The 19,001-nt window shown below is 38.7% G+C and overlaps 1 protein-coding gene across 2 annotated transcripts in view; it reads right to left on the minus strand.

Moving 5' to 3' along the window:
• Window positions 1-19,001, minus strand: part of ptchd4 (patched domain containing 4) — a 189,900-nt gene that overhangs the window by 118,467 nt on the left and 52,432 nt on the right. Inside the window, exon 3 of one of the 2 annotated variants that reach the window (XM_022216429.2) lies at window positions 1,679-17,086. The exons of the other annotated variant lie outside the window; for it this stretch is intronic. Coding sequence (XP_022072121.1) covers window positions 15,405-17,086 — 1,682 coding nt within the window. The 3' untranslated portion in view covers window positions 1,679-15,404. Of the gene's footprint in view, window positions 1-1,678; window positions 17,087-19,001 lie in introns of those variants that run through there. 2 annotated transcript variants of the gene reach the window in all.

Below are 19,001 nucleotides of genomic sequence, written 5' to 3' on the forward strand. Positions count from 1 at the left end.
GATACTTAAGCGCTCGAATTACCAGTGGACCCATGCTTCAAGTCCTCACCTGTATTAGTGAGCTCTGGGTCGGGACAAAAAAGTGAAATTGTTGATACAAGCAGCTAAAATGTTTCCTATATAAGGTGGCTAGGCTCAGCTTTACATGTGGGGTGGAGAGTTCAGTTATCTGGAAGGAACTCAGAGTAGATTTGCTGCTTTTTCTTATCGGAAAGAGCCAGCTGAGGTGGTTCAGGCATCTGATTAAGATTCCTCCAGGGTGCCTTTATTTGGAGGTTTTCTGGGCATGTCCAACTACGAGAAGACCTCGGGGTACACCCAAAACTTGCTGAAGGGATTGCATATCTCATCTGGGAATGCCTTGGGGCCCCCCAGGAGAAACTGGAAAGTGCTGCCAGGGAGAGGGACGTCTAGAGTAACCTGGTTAGCCTGCTGCCACCATGATCCAACCCTGGATAACCAGATGGAAATGGATGGATGGATAGATGCTTCTTCTGAGATGGGATGAAAGTCTGGTGTGATCCTTCCCAGTTGGGTTCACCTAGAACAGTTTAGCATTGCAATACAGTTCCAAAAAAAAGAAAAGAAATGATTTTTAAGTTTTTAGTTGCGCTAATTACACTTTAAAGTCTCCGAATGAAATAATCAAATCTTTTTGTAGTGTCTGTTCTTCGTGGTCCACTTTGTAAATGTCCCTGCAAATTCATCTCACAATTGCACAATGAATTGAATTTTATTCATAACTATGACTTTTTAGTTGTTGTTTTTTTTATTCTCCACAATTGGATGAGCATAATTGACATCAGAATTAATGTTTGGAGTGCTTGCTCCACTGACAGAAAATATGCATGTACAGAAAATTACTCATTTTCAACTATTTTCTAATCAAACATTAGAAAAACCTTGTTTCACTCTTTTTTAAATGACTTTTTTGGTTGGACACCTGTCTAAGTGGTTGCAGTGCCGGATTTAAGTGAAGACTAGAGGGTTCTCTGTGCACAGCTGGAGCTAGCTTGTAGAAGCACTTATTTTAATACATAAAGTTATACATCAACAGGAATGTAGCACAACACCGTGGTGAAAGCAAGTGCAATAAAAATAACGAACAATCATGATCTCAATATCGATTAAAATCATTGGGATTATAATTTTGGCTGTAATCATGCAGCCCCACAGCACAGAGTACCCGGTTTTGTTTGCCCACCTTAGATGGCTTATTTTGATGAAAACTGGGTTGTAGCTTGTTTCGTACCTGACCACAGTTGCAAAGAGGTGTTATTTGTGTCTTGCTTGAATGTTTGACCTATGAGTTATTGATGTGGGAAGTTCATACCTGTAAATATCTCTCCAACTTCAGGCCATCACATAAGGAGGTGCACCAGAAGCAACACAACCCTTCTGTTCCAAACTGTTCATCTCTGACCAGAAAATGTTGCCCGTGGCAACATTAAATGAAATTCTGACAAAAGTAAACTTTATCTTATAATGAGTTAGCTATGTTGCTGGCAACAGAAAAAGTCTGATAACTGAAAATGATTAAATAATTAAGTTGTGATTTCAAGATAACAGGCAGCTGGTTTTGGTCCCTGAAGAAAAAGAAAGCTTTGTCTTCACTATCTGCCACCATATTGTCTTGAGCTTGGATTTAAACAGACGACAAAAACAACAGAAGCCAGTCTGGTGTTTCATAGACAAAAGCTCTTTTAATGAAATTTTTTTTTAATTTCTGTCAAGTAAAAAAGGTTGATCATATGCATACTATTTATAGCTTCAACATAGCAGGCAGTAGAAAAGAAGTTTACATTTAAAATATTCAGAGCATTCAAAAGCATACCTCTTCTAATAAATTGAAACTGAGACATTCCTGTACATTATCGTCATACTACGGTTCTAGTTTTGGCAGGTCTGATGGGTGGCATTCAGCTCCTCAGCCACAACAGACCTATATACACTATGAAAACCTGGGCTCAAATCCTATCCAAAATCCTTCCATGTGTACATCCAGAGCATTTTGATTTGGCCGTCAACCCCAGAGCTGGGCTGTAATGTGCCGAGTGCACTCAACCAGTCACTGCAAAAAGCTTCAGAAAAAGGATTCGGAATAATATTTTGATCCAGGAGACTTCAGTCTGACATGTATAGAAATTTTTTCTTTGTTTATGTTTTGTCTTAATAGCTGAGATGGCTAAGGTAGAACTGGCAAGAGGTCTTTTCTGCTGATAATATATCCCCTAGATGTCTGCATTTATGGAAGACTACTTGTTGGTTTTGCTGCTGCCGGGAAGTTTGTGTTATTTCACATGACATCTGAGAGAAAAGCGAGTTTAAGTCACACACGACAAAAATATACACAAGCTGATATAATGTATATACGTTAATCCTCACTGGACAAGGGCGTGTTTTTTTCAGACCATTCATTTCAGTTCTATCAGAGAGCCAACACATGGATAAATGCTGATTTTGCTGATGCTCATTTAAGATTCTTCTAAACTTCAAGTTCTTGTCTACATTTAAAGACTCTGAATGGGTTTAAATATGATGTAATGTGGGGAGTAATCTGCAGCATATACGTGTATTTTTCTGTGATTTTTAAGGCTGCAACTGCTTCTACAAACAATTAATTTGTCGGCATTTTTCTGTTGAGCTGTAAAATCTTGTGGGTGATGCGATGAAATTGCTTGTTTTGTCCAAAATCTGGATATTTAAATGTACTTCAGTGCAAGACTAAGAAAACAGGCCAATCATGACAAAATGACAAACTGGACTTGGGCAAAGAAAAGCTTTTTTTTTTTTTTTTTTTTTTTTTGCTTGATTAATAAATTATAAGAGTTGTGAATTATTATTCCATAGAGCGACTAATCCACTGATAAACTGATATCTTCAGCTTTAATTCTGGGACTTTAATGGGATTAAAGACTAGCAAAGCAATGTGCCAGCTGCTGCAGTAGTTCAGTCCATGCTAAGCCAAGTAGTTTTTGAAAATTAAAATATGAAATTACTTTCACATTTTAAATATTAAAAGATCTTTACTGCAAAGCTCCTGTTTAGGTTAGAAAACACCCAGATTTCTTCTTTTAGATGGCCAAGTGAGGAAGCAGTTTGAAATTTAACGGGAAGATCAGTAAGCTGCCATTTGTTTGTGCTGTTCTGAGCCAAACCAAGATACAAAATAAGATCCAGAGTTAACTAGAATCAAGCCTCTTCTGTCAATCCAACACAAACAACTTTTCACCACTATTCGTTTGCAGCCTCGCAAAGTGACAGTCACAAACTGCAAATAAACATATCAGTAAAGATTTTCGATTGCACCCACTCACTCTAATGGACTTTGAGCCTCTAGTGTAATATATATTCATACACTTTTAAATGCTATTCATTGTCAAATGTCCTTTGGATCTTGTTTTTAGGTGGAAAAGAAAGAGCAAAAGAGAGGATTCTATGGAAGTAATTATCACAGCAGCCCTCGGCAGAGAATTCAGACTACTTGAACAGGCTGTGAAGAAAAGTGATCTCAGTGAATAGGAGTGGAGGGATACATTACAAGGTGTTAACAGGACTATTGATATAGTGCTTTGTTGGTTTATACAGTTGGAGTGTATGGGGAAAGCTGCAGATATGTTATACAACCTTCTAAATAAATTATAGAAGTGTTCGGTTGGCAGCATGAGAGCACACACTTGAAAGCATTTTAATGATGACACAGATGTATCAAGAGGAAGACTGGCGGCGGTGTTAAATGAAGGCGCTCAGGGGTGAGGATGGAAAAGTGTAAAAGGAGGAAGGAGAGAGGGAAGGTGAGAAAGAGAGGAGGTGGGGTGAGAGGGGGGAGAAGAAGCATGAATAATCCATCGGAGAATCACGACAGGATTAAGACAAGGTGGGAGCCAAAAATAACCCCGGCCAAGGCAGCTTGGCGCAATATCGCTGCAACGGAGCACAACACGACAGCAGCCACTCCTGCTGCCACTCACATTAAGCTCAGGAAGTAAAAAGTTCAGGGGAGGGGGGGATTACAAAAAGCCGCTATGATGTTGATGTGTACAGTAAAACTTACAGTGTCGTGAAGTACAAGGCTGAGGCTGTCTACTTCTTGCACATAAAACACAGGCTTTTAGGGAAATAATCAACTTATGAGGGGAAAACTGGACTGAAATGAAAATGAAATGCCAGCTTTTAGCTGCTGAGCATCCTACTATGAGGGGAAAAAAGTAAATTTTTGCATGTCATTGCATGAGCTTTTAAAGGGCACTCTTGCAGTCTTACAGGTCAAGGCCAGTTACTCTGCTTTTGAACAGTTGTATTATATCTTATCTGGCTGTGGAGGGAGCTTTTTAAAGTATTTACAGTTACCATCAAGGGTACCTCAGTCCCAACACATTTGGTAGCTTTTTTTTAAAGAATCTAATAAAAGATGTTGTTGAACTGCATGATGGGAAGCGTAGAATCTTTGGTTGCACTGGGGCTCCAGTGGCTTAATTTTGCCAATGTCGCAGTTATTTTCCACATAGCACAATCACACTGGTAGCTGCATGAGGTGGAAGCTAAATGCTAACATGAGCATGCTACCATGATTACATCGACAATGCTGATATTTGGCTAGTAGACATGTTTACTATATTCTCTAATTATCCTGTGATAGAAATGTTTTAACACTGGATTTTTGAGCTTGTGATGGTGCTCAATGAGAAAGGAGTCATCGAAACACAACAAAACATTGTTCTGATGGTCTGTGATGGATTCTCAGATCTAGTTCTTTACACTCTGAATCCCCAAGCCAGTCATCAAGTATAAAAGACATACTGTGTTGAAAAAAGGTCACATAAATTACACTATTTGTCAGAGCCAGAAACCGTGAAAACAGAATTGTCAGATTGTCCTCGAACTACACAACGTGCCATTTTGTTTGGAAACTTAACCAATTCTATGGCAAAAATTGTGATAAACCATTTTGTCTAACCAGATTTTGCAAAACAACTAAAGATTCTGGTTAATTTTTCTTACATGACTGCTGAATGGCTCCTAAGTCATGCCAAGGAGCCATTCAGCAGTCATGTAAGAAAAATTAAGAGATTGTTGGGCTGAACTGCTGGCTATGTTTTCATACGGCTGGTAGGAGAGTATGAAAACTATAAATGTAGGTAGTAAAATATCTGTTTAACTCTATGTAGAGTCCACATATTTTTCATGTATTGGTTACGCATGGGGGCACCTTTTTAACTTTACAGCCGTAAGACATGTTTGAGTTTTCTATACTTTGGCACGGGTGTTCTGTTTCCATAAAAGTGCAGAACCTAATATTTGCAGTGAAAAAAATTAGCCCACAGTGAGTAAAAATAAACTGCTTCGAGGTCGGGAGAGTTAAGACGTCGACCATGTCAGAAATCAAATGTATAAAGTCAATGTGGACAGTTGTAGTAGAAAGTGGTTGAACAGCTGGCCATCATAGAGGGCAAACAGATGTTTTCAGATCATCCTTCAAAGGAGAAACTGATGGTGGTGTTGAACTTATTTCTACAAATGAAAAGTGCCACACAGATAGAATGAAAAGCACAACGCCCAGCTTCTCTTCCACCTTCACACAGCAGTATGTGTGTCTGTTATACCACAAGCAGTTCAGATAGCCAATAAATCCAGTTAAAGAGTGACCCACTTTCATTGCAATCCATTGATAGCTGTTGACAAATTTTACTTCAAAGTCATAAATGTCAGCCTTGTCATAGTGTGAAAGAAAATTCTGGGAATTCTGTGAAAGTGTTTAGATGCATTTTCTGGAACCTGTAAATGTCAGTGCAACATTTCGTACCAATCCAACTGGCAGAATGAGTGAAAACTTTGATTTGGGAAGACATGTCATCCAATAGCTTAGTCATATCTGTGTGAACCAAAGTGGTGTTCCAATCAACAGATATTGCAGTCTCCACAGCCACCCTGATGTCATGGCAAGATACAAGAACATTTCTACCAATATTGAGGACATTACTTACTGAGAGGTTCTATGTCGGAATGTAGTTTAAAGCCCCTTAATATTTCTGTTGATATTATGCTTACGTGTGCACTCTCATAAAACAATTTTGCAATACAGCCATGCATGCTGATGACTAATAATTTGATATCGCTGCCTGTGCTACATCCATTGTAAATACTGGGATTCAAAAGCTGTTTTTGTGAGTCTGACAGTTTTATGAAAGTGTAATATTAACATGCCGGAGTACCCTATTAAAATGCTTCTGTACTGGAAAAAATTGTGAGATAATAGCATTTTGTTCTTACAACAGTGAACTTGAAAAACAAACAAAAAAACGCACTTTTTGAAAGATAGAACCAATTTCCTCTAAAGCTAGCATACCTGCATTTGTCTCAACAAACAGCAACTTTCATCATAAGTAAACTAAGACTCTAAGACTCACTACAGCAGCAAAGGACTGAACAGAGACATTTCTAGCAGTGCCGCAGTCACCCTCGATTCATACGACATCTCCCTTCACCAGAAAACTTCCCATCATCCCTGCTGCTCAAATCTTCTCAAATTCAAATGAGGGCTTACCTCCTGTTTTGCCTGCATTCTGTTTCTCTCTATCCACCCCCTCTCCGATTTCCCTCTGTCACTGCAGTCAGATGAGGTTAAACCTTACTGCTGTTTGGTAAGAGGCATAGATTAGCAAAGCAGAGTTCAAGCCCTGCCAACACCTCAGAAGGCGACCAGAAAATAAGCAACACAAAGAAAGAGGTTTAATTTCCTGCTCCTTTTTGAAGACTATACCTCGGTGACATGTGTGTACAATATAAAGCTATGCAGGGCTGTACACTGAGCTAACATCTGGGTGACATTTACAGAAAGTACATGAATGCTAACAGTGATTTGAGGTGGTAAGAAGGAGATAACAGTCCTTTCTTCCATCCGTTCTGGGCACAAACATGTATGTTCTTATCTGAGTTTCACAGAGGTATAACTTCATGTGATCGACGGTATGCTGGATGAGAAAGGCATTAAGAATGAACAGCAATTGACAGTCTAAAGTCAGACTCGATACACTTCCACATACCCATTCACACGACACACAAACAGCCTAAAATGTGACAGCATTGTCATCTCATCAAAGTGTATCTTTACTGCACCTGGATCTGAAGCTGTACGATAGCTCAGGCACAATCTAAGAAAAATACTCCATTGACATCTGTACTGAAATACTGGAAAATATATGCAAGGCAATGCCACTGATTATATAAAGAGCACAGACTTACGAAGCTAACAGGCGCTTATAACACTTAAAAGAGAAATACCACCCAGTTCAAAAAAAGATTCTTCTTTCTTTGTACCACGTTCTGAGATAGTTGTGAGAATAGTTTGACTCCCAAAAGTGTCTTTTTAATACCACAATGATACAAAAAAACCATCTTAAGTTCACTAACAGTCTGCATAAGGCTACTTTTAAATGTACATGAAGGTTTTTCATTAGCTTATAACATCTGAAGCAAGACATATTCTCCCTCTCGCAAATGAAAAGCTAAACACATGAATTCTTACTTGGCTGAATACATTCTGGAGTTTGCCATTCTGAACTTTCTCTTGCTCTAACATGATCAATCTACATGTCTTCATATATGACAGACATTACTGGGTCATTTCACTGGCTTATCTCTACTTGTGCTAATGTTTCTTTTCATTTTAGCTGTCAGTATTATCACAAGGGTTAGGATTAGTATTTGTCATTTTGCAGTCACGGTTCACCTAATATAACATATTGTTGCTTATACCCTCTGAACTCCACTGTTTCCATTTATTATAGCAGGAACATCTGCCCAAAAGAAACCATTGGCAACTAATTCTGTAAAAATTCCGAAATCCTCGATGCAACTGAGAAGCCATTGGCGACCAAAAGAGAGACTTATGTGATAAGTATGTAAACAAAAAAAAAAACCCAACGAAACAAAACATTCCATATTTTCCAGTGCAACACCTGTGGCCACCTGGAAAAATGTTTTTGTTTTTTTTTAATGTTGATTCCAGTTTTTTTTTTTTTAATTTGTGGCACAAAGGTAATCATAGAAATTCAACTTTTATTTTTCTACCTTTTACGAATGATGGATTATAACAGTGCCATACTGCACAAAAGACATTTTGAGTTCTTTTTACACTTGGAAGTCAGTTGTGCTCTTTTCATAGAGGTGCAGCACTTTACACTGCACTAAAAAAAAAAAAAACTGAGCCCACAGTGAGTAAAAAATGTGACAAGAGCAAAGAAACAATGTTCTTTGAATTCAGATAGGTTAAATAATGTTCTATCAATCGCTTTTTTCCGCTCAAGGATGTTACAGACATTAATAAATGTTTGAACACTCTTCAAAGAACATGGTGGGCTCCCTGGTGATTTTATAGCCATAATCATAAAACCTGTGGAAATATTTCCTTCATGATCTGTACATAGATACTTTCAAATCACCTGCTTCGAATGTTATTAGCCCATTAATTGGCTGTTATCAGTTGTTATCAGTCCCATATATATGGCTGTAGGGTCCTCCACCTCCTGGGTGCCTCAGTAGGTTTGATATCACCATTTAAAGTTGTGGAGGAGGTACAGATCAGACATATGAATGACTGCAGTGATAGCAATAAATGTCTGAGGCAACCTTCAGGTTAGCAGCAAATATCAAAAAAATCATTATATCAATCAACTGTTGGACTGTCACTCAGGAGTCTCTGGTAGCTAATTTGGCAAATGGTAAATGTTGCTGCATAACTGAGGCAGTTCACTGTTTTGAATATTCCTATATCTCTGTTACTTTCCGATAATGTGGCTGCATTTACATGATTCTTTAATTGTTACATAGATATGGCGGCCGCTGTTTCACGAAAGTTGCAGAATTTCATTTTATAGTCTATTCTAATTTACTTATTTTTACACTCAGACTTTCATAAGGATGTGTAAGACTAGTCTGTATAGCTAAACTCGTCTTGATTTCACTCTTACTAGACGTAGCTGCAACTGAAGTTTAGCCAAAATCCTCTCACAAGTTACCAAAAACTTCTCACCTCCAGGCTGAGTTGAAACTATGTGAAAGCCGAACATGACTGACTAATTTCTGTAATTTGATGTGTATTTTGTGGTTTAAGGGAGCACTGGCTATGCTAATAGACTGGCAAGATTGTCCAAATAAATCACATACAATACAGATGTTCTTAAATTGAGTGGTATACCCTTTTAAGACTCAGTACAAAAGGCTCAGACTTTGGCAAAAACTAACCAGAATCCTCTGTATACATATTTAGAATTGTGAAGACAATTGACAAAGTGTACTTGCATTAGATTTATATGAACACATTATTCTGCTGTAAAAAATCGTTGTTCTAGATATTTCAGACAACTTAAACAAGATCCTCATTCAGATGGAACTGTATGGATATGGACAAGGAAATGATAGCACAAATGGCTTTTTGATGACAACACAAACTCATAGATAATGCCATGCATTAGAGTTTTGCATGCATAATGAAGTAAACATTTGATTCTTGAAGCATATGGTGGATGGATGGATGGATGTAGATGTGTACAAAACAAACTTCATTGAATACACCTGCTTTAATGGCAGGAATTGAACTTAAATGGGACTAGGGTCACTAAAATAACCACACTTTCATTTGAGCTTCTGCACAATGTTGAAATTTACTGTAAAATGCTGAAGTAGAGTCATTAAATAACTGGCAGATTAATGGGAGCAACAACAGCCTATTTTTGAGGCTTAGTCACATGACATACAAGATAGATGAGTTACAGTAAAACAGCAATTTGTCCTCTGAGGCTGTGGTTGGAACAGGTTTGCCAGGTACATTATTCAACAAGCAAAATAGTGATTGCATACTTGTATTGCCCTGTATTGTGGAAATATTGTATTGTCCCTGATTGCACAAACTGAAAATCTGCTGGTGTGTGGTCGAAGGATTCTATGACACTTACAGTACACTCATATCTGCCTAAAATGTTCAAAATATCACTGAAGATTTTGTCATTTTTATTCTTTTGTCTTTTACCTATTTGATTTTAATGATATATATATATATATATATATATATATATATATATATATATATATATATATATATAGTTTATTAGTGAAAATGGACAGAAGCCACTACATAGCACAAGCTTGGAGAACTAATAAAACTGGTGTGTAATATTAGTAAATGCACAACTTTTGAGGTTGACTGACTATTTTTACATGATGATAAAGGAGGAGAATAAGTGTGGCTCATAAATAAATCCATCAAACAATACATAAAAGCTTTTAGAGCAGAATGACCTTTAGCTTCAGGAGTATCTTGTGCAAGTTGTTTTTTTTAAAAAAGAATGACGCTAGCAAAGCTCTGTATCTTATTGTCAACAAATCCCATGAAAAGGCCAAAAACATCAAAATTATATAGTAAATCAACAGATATTTCTTGTATTGTATCCAAAGCCTACCATTTTCCTCCTCTATGCAACTGAGCTCCACTGTTGTCCAAAAACTATAATAACAGACAGGAACCGCACCAACAGAATTAGAAACATGTTCTTCATTTCCAATGACACACACACTGTAGTTTATTAACAAATGACCCCTGCTTAATTAAAGGACAATTCATGTTTTATGTATCTGCATGTCTGCAATGGTATCCATGATGTACATCCTGTCATCTACCCAAGTTGTGGTTAAAGTTGTTGCTGCCAGACTTTGGAGGTACTTCAGTGTGAACATACCTTCCACTGACAGTGTCCACACACAGTAGGAAGTTCTAAATTCTGTAGAAATCCTGCGCTATGTCCACCCACTGTACTTGACATGCCTCAGGGATAATCAAATTGACACAGTGCTACAGGAGAATCTGTAACCCGCTGCTACTTCCTGTGAAAAATGTAAAGTTCTAGTCAGCTTCTCAGAAACATCTTCAGGAGCCCTGTTTGTTTTTCTGTGTCGAGTAATAGACTGTTTGCATAGCAGACCAGTGTGTACCTGTTGTAACATGAATGGAAATGCATCTGCTGTCTGCATCATATGGAAACTACGAATTGGCCTTAACATATGTTAAATTGGATTGGTTCCCAATGAATATGGACACCAGTGAGCTTGAGGCTGCATACATGGTTGGCAGGTCAGGAAGAACTGAGTCACAGAATGACACATTGTTTTGGCTTTTTAAGCAGATTTCTTGACAATAAGGGAAATATAGACAAATGCGAGGCTCATCTTTGCTTCTCTTCAAAAGAAGACCAAACTATCAAGAAGTGTTTTTAAATATTTGATATCGCATGCTGTTTTCATAATGCATTGGTAAGACTGTGTATGTTTTAGAGGATTAATTCTTATTAATTTCTTGCGAAGCTATTTAAGTAGACATTAGCTGAACCAGATGGCATCCGGCTAATTATGGTAAAGCTGAAAAGTGATGAATGTGGCTAGGATACAGAAACAGTGCTCTAGGAAACAATGGCAGGTTCCATTCAGGATGAGGACACCAATTACATTTAGGAATGAGCTTCCAGAAAAGCTAAGCTATATATTGATATCTTTGCTGCTTAAGCTTGACCTGCCTTATCGCAAACAGTTATAGGTGTATATCACAACATAATTCTGTCTATATTCGGTAAATTTCTAACCTACGTTTTTGTTAAAAGTGATCGTTACAAAGCCTGACAGACTGTTCTGATGTTTACAAAAGGGCTGTTGAGAAACATCTAATTTTCTTAAATGTGAGGACCATGTTGAGATTATAAAGGAGTCAAGACACACAAACAAACAATAAAATGGTGGCCACAGTTTCCCATATAAAAACGTGTATCATCAACAAACATTGACACTGCAGTGTGCAAGGAATAAGATCTAGTATACTGGCAACATTCCACTGTTTATTACTGGCCTACTGTGTTCAACTTTTTTCCCTTTTTATTCTTTTTTAAGAAAATTCTGTCATTAAAAATCTTTCTATGTTATATTTTTTTATAGAAAATATAGAAAAATGTAATTTACAGTTATTTTACACATGAACTGTCCTCTGGCTTTTGTTTTGGAACAGATATGACTCGTTTTGCTCTTTTGCAGCACATGGTGTTACAGAATATGCATTGAAACAACAAACATAAGTCACTACAGAGTAGCAAAATCATAATTAAAAACAAAAACGTAGACTCCATACAGGGAAATTAAATACATGCATACATACAATACAGTGCCATGCAAACACAGTCCATTTTGGGAAGTAAATTATTTAAGATTGCATTTCTTTCTCATTTTTCAAACATTTCATGCCTTCTTGTTGTACATACATGACATGGCTTGTACATAATGTGATGCTCACAGCAGGTGCTGGAGGAAATATCTTGCCAAAAACACAATTTTTTAGTAGGGCAATGTCTGGCTGATGAAATATCAGTGAGAATTCAACACTTTGAGTTACTTCTTAAATCCACAAATGCAGGACATATGTTCAGGTAAACAAGTACAGGATTCTTTTCCATAGTTGTCTCATTTGTTCACTGATAATAATATACACAAGAAGTGGGTTTAATAGCATTTTTGATAACTAGTAATTAACCTCACAAATGTATGCACTCTTATGTTAAACATTAACACATATTTCCCACTGACATTTGGCCCAGTATGAACACTCTAACCTCCACTTCACCAGCCCGATTAGCTGCATTGAGGGAGAGCCATTTACTTGTTGGTGGCAGCACAAAGGAAAAAGACAGCAGTGTCCCTTCAATGACAGCTCAGTAAGAATCAGCCAGTTCCCTACGAAGGTATTGACTGACCTGTAATCAGCTACATCTGCTCACATATGGGTCCTCTCTATCACAAGCCACCAGCTAAGACTTGCCTGCCAGAGGTCAGTGTGAGATTGGTATCTGTTGGGGCTGCTGACCTTGAGTGTGCTTGTTTTGGGACTGCAACAGAGATTCTTATCAGGACTTTGGCAGACATAGATAATACTGTTTACCATCTGGGGAGAATGCAGCCATTTTGGACTTCTAAGACTGAATATTGAAGGAGGTGTTTGCAGAGGACAGCTCAATATTTTTTCTTTCGTGGAATGTTATTTGAAGTATTAGGGCAAAGTATACTCAGTTCCTAAACTGACGAGACCAGCTCCGGGCCAGCAGGTGGCAGTAATGGTCTTGTAATGTCTCTTACTTTTGCAACTTTATCAATAGTGAGCCAAGGTGTTGGCGCCAGTCCCAGGCTAGTCGCTGTTCCAGTAGCTTCTGTACCCTGACTGAATCTCTCATTGAACAGTTTCCTGAACTAGTTTCCCTAAATACATGAAACACTTTCATCAGGTTTAGTTTTAATATTATAAGATCAACAAGTGTATTTTGCAGCACTTGCTATTTGCACTTGAACCTGTCATGATTGAAATAAGTTTAAATGATTCATTTGTTAGCATTTAATTTTCTTTCCTTGAGATTACTACACATCAAAGATTTTGTATTATCTGCCATATCCAGTCTGTCAAGCTATTAATATCAGTGGTTTTCAGCTTGAGGAAATGGTGTTCATTAAAGCAGCATTGATATTGTTGTTGACTTGGGGGCAACAGAGAATGATGTCAGCTTTAAAAAGTTGTTGTAGCAAATATGCTGTACAAGCATTTGGCTATGCATTATCCATCCTGTAAATATGGAGCAACATTAGCATTTATTTGCCATTATGTTTTTTGACCACCTGACCAAAGTCCTGTACTTTCTGTTTTAATCTAATATTACAGGTAATATCTGCCTCTTTAGCTAATAAATGGTTTACAATGCTCACAAGCTGAGTGCTAACTCTTTGTGTCTGCTGTTGGGTACTTGGCACGGAGTGTATGGTAAGTGCAACCAGAAGCTAAAAGAGATTAAAACTCATGAGCTGAGGATAAATATCAATTCGTTTAGATTTTATGGGTGGTAAAAAGACAAATGCTAAACAAACAATGTCTAGTTTTTTACAAAATGTAAAACCCCGGTCTAGACAAATGGAGTGAAAAGCATGCTCTGGATTGGGGTAGATTTTTTTTAAGTAATTTTGTGTTTTCCTACTCTGGAACAAAACCCAGAAGCTCAGGGTTTTAACTTCAACTATCTATAAATTTTTCAGTCTTCAGTGATGGTGTACTTTACAATAAGTGCCTTACTATTTAATGTAAAGCCTGCATCATAATCTGTTTCACAGACCTGAACAACAGAAAACAGCAATCCTTTAAATTAGTTCCAGTAACTCAAAGCTTATGGTTGATTTATATGAAAGTTCAAACTTACAGAATTTTTTTTGTTTAAATAGAAATGTGTCAAACAAAAGTTTCTGTACACTATTTGGCACCACTGCTAGAGTTGAATCACATTCAAACCTTCCAATTTCACTGACAATAAGCTTTTGTAAGTGGTTCACAGAGACATTCAAACACCCATGGAAACTTTCTGTTATTATCTGTCTGCTCCAAAGTTAAACATTTCAAGCCTTAGAAACCCCTTTCACTTTTGGTTTTACTGCAGTTCAGGATTTTCTTAAGTCACACTCTAAGAATCAGTCTTACTGCTTTTTCAAATACTTTTGCGTGATAGTCACTTATCATTTCCTCTTCATACGCTGCAGCCCACTGCAGTTTCTTCTGCCATTGCTTAAGACCTTCTATGACCTCTAGAATAAAGCAGAAATTTTTGCCTCCTGCTTATATAAACCTTGACAGTTCTATTCACACGATGCAATGTGCAAGATAATTCTTCATAATGGACACAGTGTATGCCATCTGCCCAGTTCAGCTGTTCGGCTATTTTTAATGTTACAGAAAAGCATGCGGTGTGCTTCGGGCCTACTTTTCTCTCTTTCCACACATTTTGGTTTTGTTTCTTTTTGCTGCTAACAAGGTGTGAGGAGTAAGGTGCGTGCACAGTCGCGTTTTGCACAGTTTTAGTTTGTACACTTATCGCTCTAACCACTTTCACCAACTTGTCTGAGTGTCCTTGGCTTAACAGACTGCTATGCACCTCACTCACTTGTTTTGAGATGAGGGCTGCAGGAGACGAACATAGAATTGCTAATATTTAAACGGACTAACATACTGTGTGTTTAGGATGTACTTACAGATTTAGCAAGCATACGTTCTGGTTACTAACTTGTTATTATACACCAAATAGTTGGGAAAGAGCTTTAGAACCATGGGCATGTTGCAGTTTGTGCAAATGAGATACACTGTCCAGATTGAAGGACTGAATGACTGTGCAGTGGGGCTGCACTCGACTCTGACCAGCTTAGCTCCTATTATTGGGAGTGACGATTGCCTACTCCTCAGGGGGACATCTCGGACTCCCCTGCACCTCAAGAGGTGCCTCGCCATCGGAGGACACCTCTAATCCACCAGTAACACACAGATAGTGACTGCTAAAATTACGAACTACTCAGACATTTGTCACATGATCAGGATTCTCCCTGACTTCAATGCACTCTATCTCCTCTCTTTCTCTTTCCCTCTCTCTTTCCCGCTCCCTTTCCCTTTCCCGCTCTTTCCGCTTGGCTCGTTTCTTTTTCTTGTGTCTCTTTTTGGACGGCGGGAAGAAGGTCAGGAAGACGGGCAGAATGACGAAGCAGTGCAGCACGGTGCAGCCCGCCGTGAGGAGGGAGCACTTGAACAGTGTGTAGGTCAGATTGGAAGGCACAAACACCAGGGGCATGATCCCAATCACAAAGCAGGATGTGTTCTGCAGGATGGCCGCCCCGTGCTCCTCCAGTGCCAACTTGATGCACTGCGTCCTAGTGTGCTCGGTGGCCAGCACAAAAGTGTACAGGTGTGGTGCACAGTGATCCATGGCGAAGTTGAGGGTATAAATAAGGCACAGGATTGAGATGCTGTCCATGCCAACGTTCCAAAGGGTCATCAAACCCAAGACGCCCAGCTCCACGGATGTAACCGTGAGGATGAGCCAGAAGTTTCCCAAGGGGTTGATGACCAGGAAGAAAGTGAGAATGAGGATGGTGAGTACGCTGAAGCCTGAGGTCAGGATGGGTGAGATGACAGAGGAGCTGTAGCGGTCCATGAACACAAATGTGGGATTAAAGGCAATGAATTTGATGCTGTTGATCAGCATCAATGGACGAAGCTTTTCTAAAAGCTCCACCACCTCCTCGCGCTTCTTCTCTGTGGTTCGTGCTACCAAGTACATCCGTGAGGCGATAATGTCGTACTCATCAGTCTCACGGTTCTTGGAGAAAATGATGTCCTCAGTGAAGTGCTGGTACTCCGGACTGCGCAGGAAGGAACCCTTGAGGATGGTGATGAAGTCGCTTTTAGTCGATGCGCTCACATTCACTACTCGCAAGTAGTGGAAGAAGTTATCCATCCAGGAGATCTTGTTGAAGCCATGACTCAGAGTCTTCAAATGCTCCTGCACCGTGGAGTTCCAGTACTCAATGGGCTCATAAATATAAAAGCCAATCACAGGACTGTAGTTACTGAAATATTTCTGCTGGGTCAAAGCATATGAAACACTTGGAGAGTTACTAGCCAGCAGGTTCACGATATTCGATCCGTCACTGATTTGTAAACATCCCATGAATGAGAAAGAGGCATAGATGAGATAAAGAATGACCACAAACGGTTTGACATAGGTGTTGGTAATCCACTCTGTGTAGTGCTCTCGGAGGAAGTGCTGGATGAAGTGGTTCTGGTAAGGGATGCTGTCATGGTGTGTGGACAGGTCATGGCCATCGCTCATCATGGTTTTAAACCACGTGGGCTGGCGGTCCAGGTACTCCACTGAGGGGATCTTACAGCAGAAAACACTGTGGTAGCGATTCTGTTCTAGCTGTCCGGCAAACACCAGGCAGGAGCCGTAGAAAGAGAACACGTAGAAGTAGTTAACCAGGATGGCCACGCACATGCTTTGGCAGAAGATTTTCACCGACTCGATGTTGGTAAAAGGGCTGGCTCCCATGCCAAACGTGATGATGTAGAGTGAGCTGGTCATGGTGTAGCAAACCATCACGTCAGCGAAAGCATCGGCCACACGTTCCTTGAAAGGTAGGTTTTCCCTTGTTCTTCTCCAGCCTGCCAGCAGCTCGAAGACTCCTTTGGTTCCATGGCCTAGAAGACAAAAGAGAGAGATGTGTAAGCACATGTATATCCAAAATAACAAGATACTTGTTAGAACAAGTATCTCGTTATTTATGCAAATAGATTTGTATGATACAACCATTCTAAGTCGTGAAATGGTTCGTATGTCTGAAAGATTTCAGATGCAATATAGGTATTTGAATGTTTTCATTTAAGTGACTGAACTGCTGAGCTGTATCTGAACAAAACATTTAATTATTTTAGCACTAATGGACGATTTTAAGAAATGTTATTGTGCAAATAAGCACCACAGAGAAATTACTTCTTTCAACTTGCAAATGTGATCCTTAAAAACAACGAAATACAATTTCTCCAAATGGTTTGTTTGAGTTCTCTAGAGCTTGTGTCATTCAACTGACAATTTCCTGTCAACTTGTCAAAAAATGCACGTACCAACATGTTTATTTCATTTTTATTTACTGGGCCTCTGCACAAAAACATGGAAGAATTTTATGATATGCCCATTGACCTTCACAATCTTAGAACTGAAGGAACCAAGGAAAGTTCCTAGGCACAAGACTGGTGACTTTGGGTGGACTTTCTTGGATTATAACATCCAGAATATTATCTGCCTATTGCCATTGTTTGTCTCTTTATGTGTTGGAAAAAATGTTTTGATGTCAATCATCGAAATTTCTAAAAATCCCCATTACTTTTTGCATAGACAATGCAAGTGGGCCAACAATTGATGTATTATAAAGGATTGGAAAATATGAAATGATCCTGGTTGAATTATCATTGCAAAAGTTGCATTTCAGTAAAAAAAACAAAACAAAAAAAAAACTACTAATCACTTGATTGTCCAACTTGTACTGACATCTAAGAGTGACGTCACACTTTTTCCACATAACCAGCTTCACTTTACACATCAAATTACTGTAACACAGAATTTTCAATTCTTAAACAATTTTTTTTCACATATAATATGATTTGTATCTTTTGACATTTTGTTTAATTGCAAATCATTTTTGAATTTTGTGTCAGTCAGTTGGTGTCAAAATTTACTGCAGTGTCAATAAAAGCACTGAGTATAAGAAGCTGCCATGTTCAGAACACGCTTTAATACAAAAATGTCAGAGATTAAACAATGTAACGATGATTATGGCAGCAGTGGCAAGACTGTTTAAGAGTTTTAGCATGACAAGCCAGATTAAAAATCAGCTTGACTTCTTTAATAGAGACAGGCTTTCATTTTCTCTTCATATATGAGACAGAGTTGTACCACATCCTCTCTACCATGCATCAGTAAACAGCATCCAAAGCTGTCTGCAGCAGGCCCATTCATGTGAGCCAAATCTGTGGGATTTTCACCAGTCAAAAAATATAGACATGAATACAAAGCGTTCAAAGGCATATGCAAAGCATAGTGCAGAAACCTCCCACACTGGAACACCCGCCCACCCACGCGCACTGTTCATGTATTTGTGAAATGCCCGAGCTGGACTGCTGCGAGCGAATGTGCTATGAATTTCTGAACACTCAAATCAATTTGTTTCTCCACCACGTAAATATTTCAGTGCTGGTGAACACTGGATTGAGCTCATCTGTATGTTTCAGTGCCAACATCAGCTTTAAAATGTTCCTTTCAAATCTAGCCGGTGGATAGAGAAGTAAAGGGCGGGATTGCTACCCTTGACAGCATTATAAATTTCCCCTTGTTTGACACAGAGGAAAAAAAGTTAATTAACTATAAAGGATTATGTAATGAGTCGGCTAGATGGCTCTTCTTGCTTTTAGTTTTATTAAGCTGTGCAGCACGTCAAATTAGTTAGTGTCAGTTAGTTTAGAGGTTGTGGAGAGAGAGGAAATTAACGCCCCTGGTTTTTGTAGCATTACACCAGGGGCGTCCGCATGCGTTTCCCTTCACCAGTTACCAAATAGGATG

The sequence above is a fragment of the Acanthochromis polyacanthus genome, chromosome 16 (assembly GCF_021347895.1).
Source record: "Acanthochromis polyacanthus isolate Apoly-LR-REF ecotype Palm Island chromosome 16, KAUST_Apoly_ChrSc, whole genome shotgun sequence".
In the NCBI taxonomy this organism is placed as follows: domain Eukaryota; kingdom Metazoa; phylum Chordata; class Actinopteri; family Pomacentridae; genus Acanthochromis; species Acanthochromis polyacanthus.